Here is a 14,580-nt window from a genome sequence, read left to right on the forward strand (position 1 = left end):
ATCCAGCATGCTGGATATTAATCGCCGGGCAATATCGCCGCGCATTGCAATCGCTATGGCCCCTACACATGGAGCGATGTAGGGGCATGTTCTAAGTGATCTAGTTAGATCGCTTAGAGAATACCCTTAAATTGCCCCATATGTAGGCCCCATTAAGGGACAGTGGGTAATACAATGGCAGGGTGATAAACATTTTGCAAATATTATGTACATTGTATATTGCCAACATGATTGCAGCTTTGCTGATGCAGTCTAAACTGCATCCATAAAAACTAGTCGAAAATGGCCACATTTTCAACCAAAACACATCTAGGAGTAATTCGCTGATTCACATGTTCTCCGACTGTGCCGATTTTTCGACAATTGAAAAATTGGCACTTGGTCTGAATAGGTTGAATGTAAAATTGACCCAAAATCTGCAAAAAGAGCATATTTTCCAACTGTTGGAAAATTCAGCACAGATTGAATACCCCCTCCCCCCCCCCTCTATTTATAAGTAATGTATATAGCAGCAACAATACTGTATGTTATGCCAGAGAATAGTAAAGTGAGGATAAAAGCGCTATAAATCTTAATAGTACATAAGGAACAGTGTTAAAATAAAATAATTAAATAAAAAGTGCAAACAGACTAATTCCTGTTCTGAGGTGGAGCAGAGTGATTTAAGTCCCATACACACTAGGGATGAGCGAGTTCGGATTGGGGGAATCTGGACACCCCGAATTTGAAAAAAAGGGGGCGGGGAGCAGCCGGATGCCATCTTCACTCCAAACACGGAGAGTGAAGAGACAGCGTGTCCTGGCCTGCCGTCCAGTCCAGTGATAGTGCTATATAGTCCAGTCCAGTGATAGTGCTACCGTGTTTCCCCGATAATAAGACCTACCCTGAAAATAAGCCCTACCCTTGATTTTGGACACTCGTCCTAAATAAGCCCTACCCCGAAAATAAGCCCTAGTAAAATTTCATTATCTGGCGTTCAGACAATAGATTCTACACCTGCTAAACCCCCCTGATCCCCCACTCACCACCCCTAATCCCCCTCACCTCCGTTGTGTAGGTAAAAGCACAGGCTTCTTCTGAAGCCGCTTCTATTCCCATGGATGCATTGCGGTGCGGTACGTCACCGCGCACATAACGCGGCTGCAGAACGGAGCTGTGTCACAGCAAAGAAGAGCTGGACATTATTGAGACTTAAAGGAGTACTGGGGTATGTTTACCTTTATCACGGAGGACTGGGGACATGTTTATTACTGTAAGAAGGACTGGGGGCATGTTTACCGGTATAATGGAGGACTGGGGGCATGTTTGCCGATCTAATGGAGGACTGGGGGCATGTTTATTAAGGAGTACTGGGGTATGTTTACCTGTATTAAGAAGGACTGGGGGCATGTTTTTTGACATTTGCTGTCAATGTTCATTAAAATAAGCCCTACCCCTAAAATAAGCCCTATGGTGTTTTTTGTTCAAGAAAAAAAAATAAGACAGTGTCTTATTATCGGGGAAACACGGTATATAGTCCAGTCCAGTGATACTGCTATATAGTCCAGTCCAGTGATACTGCTTTACAGTCGAGTCCAGTGATAGTGCTGTATATAGTCCAGGCCAGTGAAAGTGCTGTATAGTACAGTACAGTGATATTGCTGTGCTGTATAATCCAGTTCAGTGATATTGCTGTATAGTCCAGTCCAGTGATAGTGCTGTATAGTCCAGTCCAGTGGTACTGCGGTATAAGTTCAGTCCAGTGGTACTGCCATCAAAGTTCATTGGTACTGCTGCATAAGTCCAGTCCAGTTAAAGTCCAGTGATAGTGCTGTATAGGCCAGTCAGGTGATAGTGCTGTATAGGCCAGTCCTGTGATAGTGCTGTATACAGTAGGTCAGTCCAGTGATAGTGCTGTATAGTACAGTCCAGTGATACTGCTGCAGTTACAGTCCAGTGATAGTGCTGTATAGTACAGTCCAGTGATACTGCTGCAGTTATAGTCCAGTGCTAGTGCTGTAAAGTCTAGTCCAGTGATACTGCTGCATTTCCAGTCCAGTGATAGTGCTGTATAGTCCAGTCCAGTGATAGTGCTGCATAAGTCCAGTCCAGTGATACTGCCTTTAAAGATTATGGAGAACCAAAATTTGGAGGATAAAAAAGTGAAAGAACCACTTCCTCCTAGTACTGAAGCTGCTGCCACTAGTCATTGTTGCGGAGGGCAAAATGAGCTGCCTGGGCCTTTTCAGTGGCCGGGGCCTGGGACAGATGTACCCAGAGCACCCCCTATTGGGGGCTCTGTCTGACTGTGTGTGTCCACGCCGCAGTCCTGCAAGTGCAGTAAGTGGCTGATTCTGGTGGCATTTGGGCCAGCCATGCTGCTGGTGGTATGTCTAATGGGTGGCCTGATGCACCCTGGGACCACCCCTTAGATTTGCCTATGGTTGGTAAGTATATTAAATTACAGTATGGTTTGTTTTACCTTTGACTAACATTTATAGCAGAAACGTTTTTAAATGACATAAAAATTATTCCCAGGTGTCCTTTAGACATTTAAGTGAAAGTGTAAGTGAGTGCTGCATCCCTGGCTTAGGATCTTATTTCGGTCCACATGTATAGTTGCGTGTGGACCAAATGCCGCCACTGACCGCAGTTCCAGCCACCCCCCTCCTGGGCCCCCCCCCCTCCCCGGCAGCACTGCTAAGTCCGAGCAGGATGGCAAACATGTAGTTTGCCATGCCTGCTCGCACACAAATGCACAGGGGACCAAAGTAATCAGAATAATTGGAGTGCATTGAAACCCCCCCCCCCCACACGCACACGCATACACACACCACGGACCTGGTTGCACCCTCCCCCCAGAAATCTTGTGGAGTTGGTCAGGGCCTCCAAGAGCTGAATGGGGCTTCCACAAATGAAACTAAGTTTCTCGCTTTGATTCATACACAATGCCCTGGGTTGATGAGCTTGTAAAAAATGTAGCCAAGAGTCAGTATCTTACCACAGCTTCTCTCCACATTAGAGTAATGTGGAGGGTCCAGACCAAGATTTGTGAGCAGTAGCAGAAGCAAACTTGTGTAATCAGCAACACCTGTGCTCTCCTGATAAAAGTGTTTCTAGGGCATGAAGTAAATACTATTGATGGTGGATTAGCTACCCAAGTGATAGACCGTGGTGCTGGCTATGGTAGGGACCACTGGAGCTTCCTGAAGTGCTTTGACCTATACAGTGGGGATCGAAAGTTTGGGCACCCCAGGCAAAAATTCATTTTAATGTGCAAAAAGAAGCCAAAGAAAGATGGAAAAACCTCCAAAAGGCATCAAATTACAGATTAGGCATTCTTATAACATGTCAAAAAAAGTTTTATTTTATTTCCATCATTTACACTTTCAAAATAACAGAAAACAAAAAATGGCATCTGCAAAACTTTGGGCACCCTCCAGAGTTAATACCTTGTACTGCCCTCTTTGGTAAGTATCACAGCTTGTAAACACTTTTTGTAGCCAGCCAAGAGTCTTTCAATTCTTGTTTGAGGTATCTTCGCCCATTCTTCCTTACAAAAGTCTTCCAGTTCTTGAGATTCCTGGGCTGTCTGTGGCGCACTGCTATTTTAAGGTCTATCCATAGATTTTCAATTATGTTGAGGTCAGGAGATTGTGAAGGCCATGGCAAAACCTTCAGTTTACACCTCTTGATGTAATACACTGTGGATTTTGAGTTGTGTGTAGGATCATTATCCATTTGTAGAAGCCAGCCTGTCCTTAACTTCAGCTTTTTCACAGATGGCATCAAGTTAGCGTCCAAAATTTGCTGGAATCTTGCTGATTGTTGGGGCAAGGTCAGATGAGTCTGGGCTTTTAAAAACTTTGAGGTTGACATCACCTGGTCTATCCAGATGATGATTGAGAACAATCCATGACACTGCCAGGTCTCAGCTGCATGATATAAACTCTGCAGGGTGCCCAAACTTTTGCAGACACCATTTTTTGTTTTCTGTTATTTTGAAAGTGTAAATGATGGAAATAAAATCAAACTTTTTTTGACATGTTATAAGAATGTCTAATCAGTAATTTGATGTCTTTTGGAGATTTTTCCATCTTTCCATGGCTTCTTTTTGCACATTAATATTAATTTTTGCCTGGGGTGCCCAAACTTTCGCTCCCCACTGTTTGCTGCAAACGCGGTAACCATCATTACTGTGATATGCTGTTTACCTGCTATGAAAAATAAAGACCAAGGGCCAGATGCACTAAGCTTCAAAAGTGATAAAATAGAGAGTGATAAACAACCAACCAATCAGATCCTGTCTGACATTTTTCAAACACAGTCTGTGACATGGCAGGCACTAATTATGTATAATTATATACATAATTAGTAGCTCTTTAACATAACATAACTAATTAACACTTGTCCATTTGGACTAATTAATCTTAACAGGAAGGGCACGAACAAAGATAGGGAATCATTCTTCAAACTCCAATCCATTCTGAATTTCACCAAGGAATATGCTTTTCTTATACTGCTGATAATTCCCTGGCCCCAATTCCGTAACTAGAGATGCTTATTAGAATTTTGAATGTAAGACTCTTAGTCCGTAGGCTGGCACTCAATGTGCCAGCCGTATAAACAAAGAGATTAGCACCATTCTAAACATCTTATTGGCCACTGAGGCAGAACATTGAGCCAGCCTGGTAATGTAGGACATATATTTATATATTTTAATGTGGGCGGGGGGGGGGGGGGTGCACACAGCCTCTGCTGCTGTTTGCTGTACTGTGCAGACAGCAGCAGAGGCAGGGAGGAGGTGAATGGATGCCTGCGTGTGGCATTCATTCACCTCGCGGACTGGAGGGGTCACAGAAGCTGGGGGCGGCCCAGCAGCTTACCTTGGTGCTGGGCTTGCCCCCAGCGTGGCGATCAGCAGTCCTGGTAGGGGTGATCGAGGTCCTAGTGCTTGGAGATTATGTCATCTCCAGGGCACCATAGTGTAAATGGTGCTTGGATCCGTGCTCCAAATGCCGGGTCGGATCCGGGATTTTTGGTGTAAAAGGTGTATAACTTACCTTTGATTAGGCCTTTCAACATATTATACTGGTGCTACTGAAGTTTTTGATAGTCTTTTTGATATTAACAAATATTCTTTAATCTAACACAGCCCAGGATAACACTAGATTTAATTTGTATCGATTGTTTGAGACTATTTGACAAAATAAAAACTTGACAAAATGTATTTATTTATTATTATTTATTAACAGTTTCTTATATAGCACAGCATATTTCATTGCGCTTTACAAAAGGAGACAGTGGTACAACAAACAGGGTATTTACAGACAGTCAAAAGGTAGGAGGGCCCTGCTCGCAAGCTTACAATCTATAGAATGTAAATATAATTCTGTCAGATGCAGCACAGCATCATTATGGTTTATCAGAATGTTTCACAAATACCTTTTTATTGGACAAGGTTTCATTGTTTCCATGTTGTATTGTACATATATGTCTGATTTTCAGGAAACTCGTAGCCATGAGTGGAGACCACGAAATGTTAGTCTTTGGGGAGGCCGCACAGTATCTGCGCAAGTCTGAGAAAGAGCGTATAGAGGACCAAAATCAGCCTTTTGATGCCAAGACCTTTGTGTATGTTACGGACAGTAAACAGCTGTTTGTGAAGGGAGTTATTCAGAGCAGAGAAGGAAAAAATGTGACGGTGCTACCCAACAATGGAAGTGTAAGTGTTATCTGTCTTCTATTCTTCTGAAACCTAGGGACAAAAGTAATAGCGACCAAGTTTACCAGAGGTGCAGGATGCTGGCCAAACATGGATGGTTTTTAAAGCAGCAATCATTTACAAGGCATGGTTTTGCCTTCTAAATAATTGCCCCTTTTAAAAAAGTTTGAATTAGTCCTGCATCACACCATTCCAAGTCGTTGAACTTGGACTTCATTACATCTGCAATTTATAAAAGATGGAGAACCCTGCTTTAAATTATCAACACAATCTATTTTGCTTTAAAGGAGTTATCCACATTTGGTATGTCTCTTAATTGTAAAACTGCTCCATCTCTGTTTCCACTCGCCTCTTTTCATCCTTCTGCATGGCGCCATCTTCCTCTTAGAAACAACATCTCAAACTCTGAAATCATTGTCTTTCCTCCTGCCATGGAACCCTTAAACCCTCCTCACCACTTTATCACTGGCCTGTGTATTCTGCCCCCTTTTCAGCTTTATAATTAACCCCAAGTCTATTTGATCCTTTATTCATAGTTTTTAATGTAGCCCTCAACCATTCATTCCCATTACACTTCCTTTTTATGAGCATTTAAACATTTGATGGGCTGATGTCTGAGTGGGTATGGTAGTAGTGAGAAGTATAATGGGGGTGTTGTGCATGGCCTTGTAGGTAAATATGTGTAATTTGAATTGGATTCTTTAGGTTATGGGACACTGGAGTAAATTTACTAAGATGGGAGTTCAATTGAAGATACAAGGTTGTTCCCAGCAACCAATCAGATTCTACCTATTATCTTCTAGAAGGTGTTAAATAAATAAGAAGTAGCATCTGATTGGTTGCTATGGGCAACATCCCATCTTCAATAGAACTCCATTATTAGTAAATTTACACCTACAGTATATCTCCATCTTTAAATGCTAAATATTTTTTTCATATTTTATCTAGGTTGTGACTGTCAAGGAAGATGACATTTTTCCAAGAAACCCCCCCAAGTTTGATAAGATTGAAGATATGGTTTTACTTACACACCTTAACGAGCCATCTGTTCTGTACAACCTCAAAGAGCGTTATGCAGCTTGGATGATCTATGTAAGGCATTAGTCTGATTCAAGCTGGTCTAGGTATTTATAAGGCTTGTTGAAAGAAATAAAAAAAATGTATCAGTTAAAAGTGTATCCATCCTTCTGCATATTCCTGTGGTTGCAGGTAAGTGGTCTATACAGTATGTCCCCAGATCTGACTCCACCCCATTTTTTACTGTCTATAACTTCAAAGAGGTGGATGGCACGGACTATAGCATCATGGAGATTGGATCAAGGTACATTTTAGCTAAAGATAAGGAACCATTTAGCTGGTGTGACATGCCATCAAAGAAGACTTTTAATTATTTTGAATCTGGTTGCCTTTTTCAGTTACTCTCTTATTTCCAACTTCTCATTTAGGGCCAGATACTGTGGGGGAAATTTACTAAAGGAAATTTGTAAAAAAATAGATGTATTTGTATCCAGAAATACACTTATTTTTGATATTTACTATCCCGAAAATACAGCAATTTGTATTCGTATTGATAGCACATCAATACATATACGAATTGTCGTATTTTCGGGATAGTAAATGTCAAAAATAAGTGTATTTCTAGATACAAATACACCTATTTTTTACAAATTTTCTTTAGTAAATTTCCCCCTGTATATCAAGCTTCAAAAGTGATAAACAGCCAGCCAATCATATTCAAATGCAATGTTACAGGCTGCGTTTGAAAAATGATTGGCTGGTTGTTTATCACTCTCCACTTAATCATGTTTTAAAGCTTTAACCACCTGACCCATAGTTTCAAAATGTGCTATTTGCTGTTCTCTGGAAATGTAAAGACTTTCTTTGACTAGTTTTCTTCAATGCACAATGCCTACCACAAAAACAGTTTTCAAGGTATATTGTACCAATCAATTTTTTTCTGTAACTACACCGCAATAATTGAAGATGACTGAATATGATAAAATTATTTTAATTTAGGTAAAGTTCAAAATCTGAGCAATAATGTCAACTGGGTAAAGTCATTAAAAATTTTTTATATTAATCCAGAAATCTCAGACTGTAGTTCTTACAGAGACAGCTTAAATCCTGGTTTGATATTGGACTTATGTTTCCTAGACATATTCAGGTTTATTCTGTGTTACTGTGAACCCATACAAGTGGCTGCCTGTGTACAACCCTGAGGTAGTCAATGCCTACAGAGGGAAGAAGCGTATGGAGGCTCCACCACACATCTTCTCCATCTCTGATAACGCCTATCAGTCCATGTTAACTGGTAAGACTTTCTACAAATAAGCTAAATCTCAATGGTAGTGGAATTAGAAAGTTGAGCAAGTTATCATTTCTTTCCCAGCACCCCATAAGAACATGAAATTAGTTGAATCTGGAAGTATAAAACAATACAATCCAGAATGAAATGGACAGACTATAATCACTATTTTTTTATTTTTTTTCAGATCGAGAGAACCAATCTGTACTAATTACGTAAGTTCAATATAATCATCTTTACATACAGTTTGTTGCTGACTTTTATTTCATTTTCTCTCAGGACTACACATATTGCCATGCATAAAACATCAAGGGTAGGATGGGTCATGAATTGCATAATTAATGCACCCTGCTCCTTATTGCATTCAAACCTACCGTATGTTTAATAATGCCGGTATACAAGAACAGATATGCGAGGGACAGCTCTTCCGATAAGAACCATCCCTTGCAATTTCAGGACTTCCATGCTTATGTCCTGAAGGTCCTAACAGGGGAACGCCCAACGTTTTATGGGAATCCCCATGAAGGGAAGGGAATGCAGGTGGGTCTAAGCCTACTCAGGGCGGGCTGAAGACAACACATGACATCAGCAGGTAACCCATTTTCGGCCATCTCCGTCAGAAAAAAAAGTCAGTCTTTGCGAACGGGAAAAAAGTATTTGATGGTTGGCAATCATGGAATGATTTTTCACTTGTACGGCCACATGCGAGGAGATGTGTAAGCATACACATCTCCTCACATGCAAATGCGGGGATTTGCGCAGTGTGTGGCGAGCATTTGGTCGGGTGGTGGGTGTGTGATGTTTACCTGTTCACTAAGCTGCGAATATATGCAGTCTAATGAACAGGTCTGAATCAGGCCGGTAGGGGCTTCACTAGTTTTTTGGAGGAGAGGGATGATATTTTATTTTCACAAATAGGCCACCAGCCCTGAAAACTTCATGAACTAGGCTCTAAAACTAAGGCTGGTACAGATAAAATGTCTCAGTGCAGTTTTGGAGAGTGCAGATTTTTGGAGCATACAACACACAATATATGACATTTGTGCTCTGCCCCCAGAGAGGATAGATAGCCCTATTACTCCCCTAGGGCTTACACTGTCCAATGCAGCTGTTAGCATCTCTCGCCGCTGCCACTGCTGTCTCTCTGTGTCCATGAGCGCTGCACTCAGAGATCATGCTGCAGGCTCAGGGACCGGGGCTGGTGGTGGCCATCTTCCATGTGGCAGGGCTGGGAAGCTTCGGGGACGTTGCTAGGTAATGCCCCGAACTTTCACCCAGGGACTCTGGAAAATGCAATAGCGGCGGCTGTCATCACCTGCAGATGGGGTGATTTGAATTTAAGGCACCTTCCCCAGGCTTATGGCGCCGGTTATAGCGTCCAGTGTGCCTGTCTAGTATAGTGCCTCTGTTAGCATGTTCCTGGTTCACCCTGCGGTGTCACAGCCTGCTTGTCATTCTGCAGAAGCAACTCCTGTACTGTATTCATTCTCTATCTCTTAAGATAAGTCAGGGGTTGCCAGTCCTAGTTTATTATTATATTTTTGGTGTCATCTCTCTTGCATTGTTGCATTCAACATCTCATTATTTTATTCAACCACGGTTCCACCTTGTGTATTGTTACATACAGTAATTAAATTTACCAATATCATCTTCCTGCATTGTTGCATTTGTTTTTTGGGTATTGAAGGTGCATGTACTTTAGCCAGTTACCCTTGTGGTACCTTACCTCCTGTAGCAGCCTTGTCATCCGTAAGACCAGGCGGCACTGTTGTTGGGGTGGAATTAATTTACCCCTTCGAACATGGCTGTTATTGGTGAAGCCTAGTTCGCAGATGGCAATCAGGACAGCTAGGGGTCCGCAACGGAGGGCTGGTACACGCCCTTCCAACTTTCAGCTTAGGAAATATCAAATTGGAGGGACATGCTGGATGATCTGGCGTGTCTAGCTGATCAATATTACCAGATTGGCTGCCCACATACCTGTTCCAACTACAGTATATGACCGATCCTCCAATATTGAGTTGGTTTGGCCAGATAATTGTAGTTTGTATGCCTAGCATTACACTACTGACATTTTCCTGCTTGTTTTTAAATAAACAAACCATTATGTTATGACTTAAAATTTCATTATTTAAACATTATATTGAAAAATAATTTTGTGATTTATAAATATTTTTATGCTTGTTTTAAATTATTAATATAAATGTCTAGTAGTATTGGTATTGATGTTTCACTGTTTTATTATTTTGATTAAGTTTGGTATCTTTTCATTTTAGTGGAGAATCTGGTGCTGGAAAAACTGTGAACACGAAACGTGTAATTCAGTACTTTGCAATAATTGCAGCTACTGGAGATTCTGGAAAGAAAAAAGAAACAGTATCAGCGAGCAAGATCCAGGTGAGATAGGGCTATAGATAAGACTAATAACAGGACATACTGTACTGTCTAATGGTTTGCAATAGCTTAAGGTGCCCACACACTAGAAAGATCAGCAATCTTAATATGTGCACATAAATTAGTCTCAAAATCTTTTGACCATCCTGGACAAAAGATTTCAGGCAAGCGCACATCGTCACCAAAGATTTCTCTTAAAATCCCTTGTGTGTTCCTATGGATCTTATGCTAAATCTTCTGATGCTTCATGCAGCATGTTAGATCAGAGGATTTAGCAAAAGATCTGTGGGAGCATGCATCCGATCGATTATCGGTACAAATCGGCTGAATTTTCGGCCAATCAGTCGGAACCGGGCAATCAGCAAAAAAATGTTCTAGTGTTTGGGCATGCAGCATGAAAGATCAATAGGAATGCACATGTGATCTTAATAGAAATCTTTGGTGAAGACGTGCGCTTGCCTGAAATCTTTTATCCTGGATTGACAAAATATGTGAAGGCTAATTTATGCGCACATCTTAAGATCGCAGATCTTTCTAGTGTGTGGGCACCTACTTTTCTAAGATAGCACCTACTTTAGATAGCTTAGCAAAGATATAATAATTGATGTGTTGCTTTTTTTTTTCAGGGAACGTTTGAAGATCAGATTATCCAGGCTAATCCTCTTTTGGAGGCTTTTGGCAATGCCAAGACTGTGAGGAATGACAACTCTTCTCGTTTTGTAAGTTGACAACTTGGATAATTTAAAACTGATCAAATCTTTGTAAAACATTATTCGGAAGCCAAACTAATTACGATCGTCCAGCTTACCCCAGAATGGGCAGTATTAGGCATCTTTGATCCCAATACCCGAATGACAACAGAAAGTAAAAAACTACTTTCAGAAAAAACATCCTTCAAGGCTGGATTGACCCCACCCCTCCACAATTTCCCTTATTCCTAACCAGACTTCACTTCCTATTTAGGATGGATTGGGCGGATGCAATTGTTGACAGAGGTAAACATGTGGAAAAATTATTTCTATTATGGAATTCTTATATACCAACTCTCCCTCTTAACACGAGACAAATGATACATGATAGCCTAAAATCAACTACATGGTATCTTACTAGGATAGCTGCTCAAGATCCTCTTGTCCCCCTGGACTGAATGTTTCCTTACATCGACCACTAATCTTTATTTGATGTTATTCTTATGATCTGTTATATGATGATTGGACTCAAACTAGTAATGGATTATGTATCACAATGTAACCAAATGCTCATGTAACCTTTGAATGTGTTTGTGTTTGATACAATGTAAGCAATGTCTCAATATAAAAAAAGATCAAACCTGTCCAGGCCTTAGGTCCTCAAACTCAGTCATCTGGAGCCCACAGCCCTAGACACACCTTAACCCTCTGGTGTCCTCTGTAAAATGTCATTGGATTTACCACAAGAACTTTTATGCAATCCAATCCAGAAGAGAGCTGATACTGGAAGAATTACGTTTTGCCTCGTTTTCAGATCTGAGGGGTAGATTTATTAAGCTTGGAGAAGTGATAAAGTGTCTGGTTTCCATCACCGGCCAATCAGCTCCTACCTGTCATTTTTCAAACCAAGCCTGTAACTTCATAGTTAGGAGATGATTGTCCGGTGATAAAAACCAGACACTTTATCACTTCACCGAGCTTAATAAATCTGCCCCTTAGTCTGGAGGATAAACTTGAGCAGCGGCTTAGAATCACTTGGAAACAACAAGTTCGGGTTCCTTAGGTTTCTAGAAAACCGAACCCGCACATCAATTATTGTAAACAGAAAATGATTTGCACAGAGGGTAAACTGGATTTTACCCTAAGTATCTAACATGTAGCTAGTTTTATCATTTTTGAGTTGTAGCTCTTCCTCAAAGCTGTGTAAGGTGTGGTTTAAATAGTATATGTAAAGAAAACCATTAACTGACAGTGTTGTGGTCCTCTACTTCTGGTTTGAGGCAGGCCACCAGAAGTGGTGCATTTTTGGGGGGTTCGTCACTTCTGGCAGATGTGGACCGCATTTCTCTACTCTTATACCAAGCACTCAGAGAGTGGAACTTGTCTCCTCCTTTATTATTGGCTGCCACAACCAAATAGAAAAATTGTGGGGAGTTCTGGAGGCTGCCACAAACTAGATTAAAGCACCATTCCTCCTCTGGCCAACAGCTTTCAATAAAAAAATTGACCAGAAGAAAGGTGCCTAAGCATTAAATGTACAAAATATTTCAATGTTTGTTGCAATTTTTGGAGATTTATAAATATTGAAAGAATTGTACTAATGTTTAATTTAATCAACACAGGGTAAATTCATCCGTATCCACTTTGGAGCAACAGGAAAGCTGTCCTCAGCAGATATTGAAACATGTAAGTGATCTAGATTATTCCAATTATCATTATAATGTAGATAATTATTTGAAGGTGTGCTAATACAGTACATCAACAAACATTACATTTACCATTTCTCGTAAATAAACAAAATCTATATATCTACATGTACATTTGATTAAAAGGACACTTATATATCTGCCCAAATCAAATTTTAGGATTCTAAGACAGTTAATTTTGTATTATATTTCAAATATATTAATGATATCTTTACTGATCTTTAAGTGGGGTGATTAACTATAATCATGCTTCCCAGTTGAGATTCTTGACCGATTACAAGATCAGGATGTTTTTTCTAATACACTCCTTGATTCGTTTTATTCTCTACAATGGTTCCAAAATAAGTTTTATATATTCACGATCAGGAAGTTCAGCTAAAGGTCTGAAAGATTCCCTTACTAACAACTAGTCACCTCTGGCACATTTTGTGCCACAAAACATGCCGGGAGCGCACGCCGGAGGCCCCGGGTGGAATATGGATGCGGCTGGTGTGACTGGACTGCCGTGCTCCCCAGGCCTGTGCCCGGACGGCCAGCAAGCCCCGCAGCTGGAGACACACGGGTAAGCAGCGCAGCCCAGCACCGGCTGTGACACTTGCCTTAATATAAATCAATCCACCTACTGTTCTTGTGCAATTAAGACTTCCAAGACTGAAGGGTGGCCTATCATTTCATTGTGTATGTGCGTGTGTTGGGAGAGGGGGTCATGTTCATTCTTTAAATTAATTTCTTCACTTCTATGCGAGACGACACCTGACATTCCTTGAGACAACTGTGAAATACCACTCTTCTAGCTTATCCCATAATCTCCTAGCTTACTTTCAAGCACAACATTACATAACCTCCGTGGTGCTGGCATTTTCAGCTGCTGACTGGCATAATCTGCTAAACCAATGTCTTTCTAGACATTGACCAATACACTTGTGTAAGGCCATTTCTAGCTTTTCTAAATTCCCAAGTAAAGACCTAGATCAGTGGGTCACAATCCTGGTCCTCAAGTATCCCCAACAGTGCACTTTTTCCAGGTCTCCACACACAGGTGAAATAATTAGATGCACCTGTGGATATTTTAAATTGTGTCTGAATTATTAGTGCACATTTGGGTACTTTTGTATTATCACGGCGTCCGCGAAATCGACACGCTTTGGGATCGTTCTCAGCGTCTGCTCGCCACGCTGACGTGGATAGTGGGGGTATGAACAGGTCGGGAGGAGGCGTACTGCATCCGCTCTCCACGTTTCGGGCTTACTTGGATAGTGGGGGTGTGTAAGGATGGAATAGCATGCAAATCGGCAGGAATCGTGGAAATTCGGCTGAAAATCGGCCGATAAATCGTATGCGATATCGTATACGATTTAGAATAAATCGGGCGCCGTGATAATACACAAGTACCCACCTTTGCACCTGCCGGGTAACCTGGAAAACATGCACTGTTTAGGGTACTTTAGGACTAGGGTTGGAAACCACTGCCATAGATCATGACTTGGTCAGCCAAGGGATGCACCAGTGGCTGAAACAATTCTCAACTTTCAATTAATGACCTAGTTCTAGGATTGGTGAGTTCTAGCACAATGCTGTCTGCTAGTACATATACTTTTTTATAAATAAATGTGTATCATATGATATTATCCCCCCCCCCTCTCCTCACAGACAGTATAGAATGGGTTTATCTGATTCTCATTCTCCTCAAGATGTGCTAGGGAGGAGGCCGACCTTTATTATTTATCTTTGGGAGTGTACATTGGTCCAGAGCTTTAGAAGGTGTGTAAGGTGGGAAACTGA

The 14,580-nt window shown here is 41.2% G+C and overlaps 1 protein-coding gene across 1 annotated transcript in view; it reads left to right on the forward strand.

The window, feature by feature from the left end:
- The first annotated feature begins 5,500 nt into the window (after window positions 1-5,500).
- LOC146007152 (myosin-4-like) overlaps window positions 5,501-14,580 on the forward strand; it is a 58,610-nt gene continuing 49,530 nt past the window's right edge. The window contains exons 1-7 of the mRNA XM_083145527.1: window positions 5,501-5,704; window positions 6,653-6,796; window positions 7,859-8,015; window positions 8,197-8,224; window positions 10,286-10,406; window positions 11,030-11,122; window positions 12,715-12,778. Coding sequence (XP_083001653.1) covers window positions 5,501-5,704; window positions 6,653-6,796; window positions 7,859-8,015; window positions 8,197-8,224; window positions 10,286-10,406; window positions 11,030-11,122; window positions 12,715-12,778 — 811 coding nt within the window. The remainder of the gene's footprint in view (window positions 5,705-6,652; window positions 6,797-7,858; window positions 8,016-8,196; window positions 8,225-10,285; window positions 10,407-11,029; window positions 11,123-12,714; window positions 12,779-14,580) is intronic.

The sequence above is a fragment of the Crinia signifera genome, chromosome 6 (assembly GCF_055691185.1).
Source record: "Crinia signifera chromosome 6, ASM5569118v1, whole genome shotgun sequence".
NCBI lineage: Eukaryota > Metazoa > Chordata > Amphibia > Anura > Myobatrachidae > Crinia > Crinia signifera.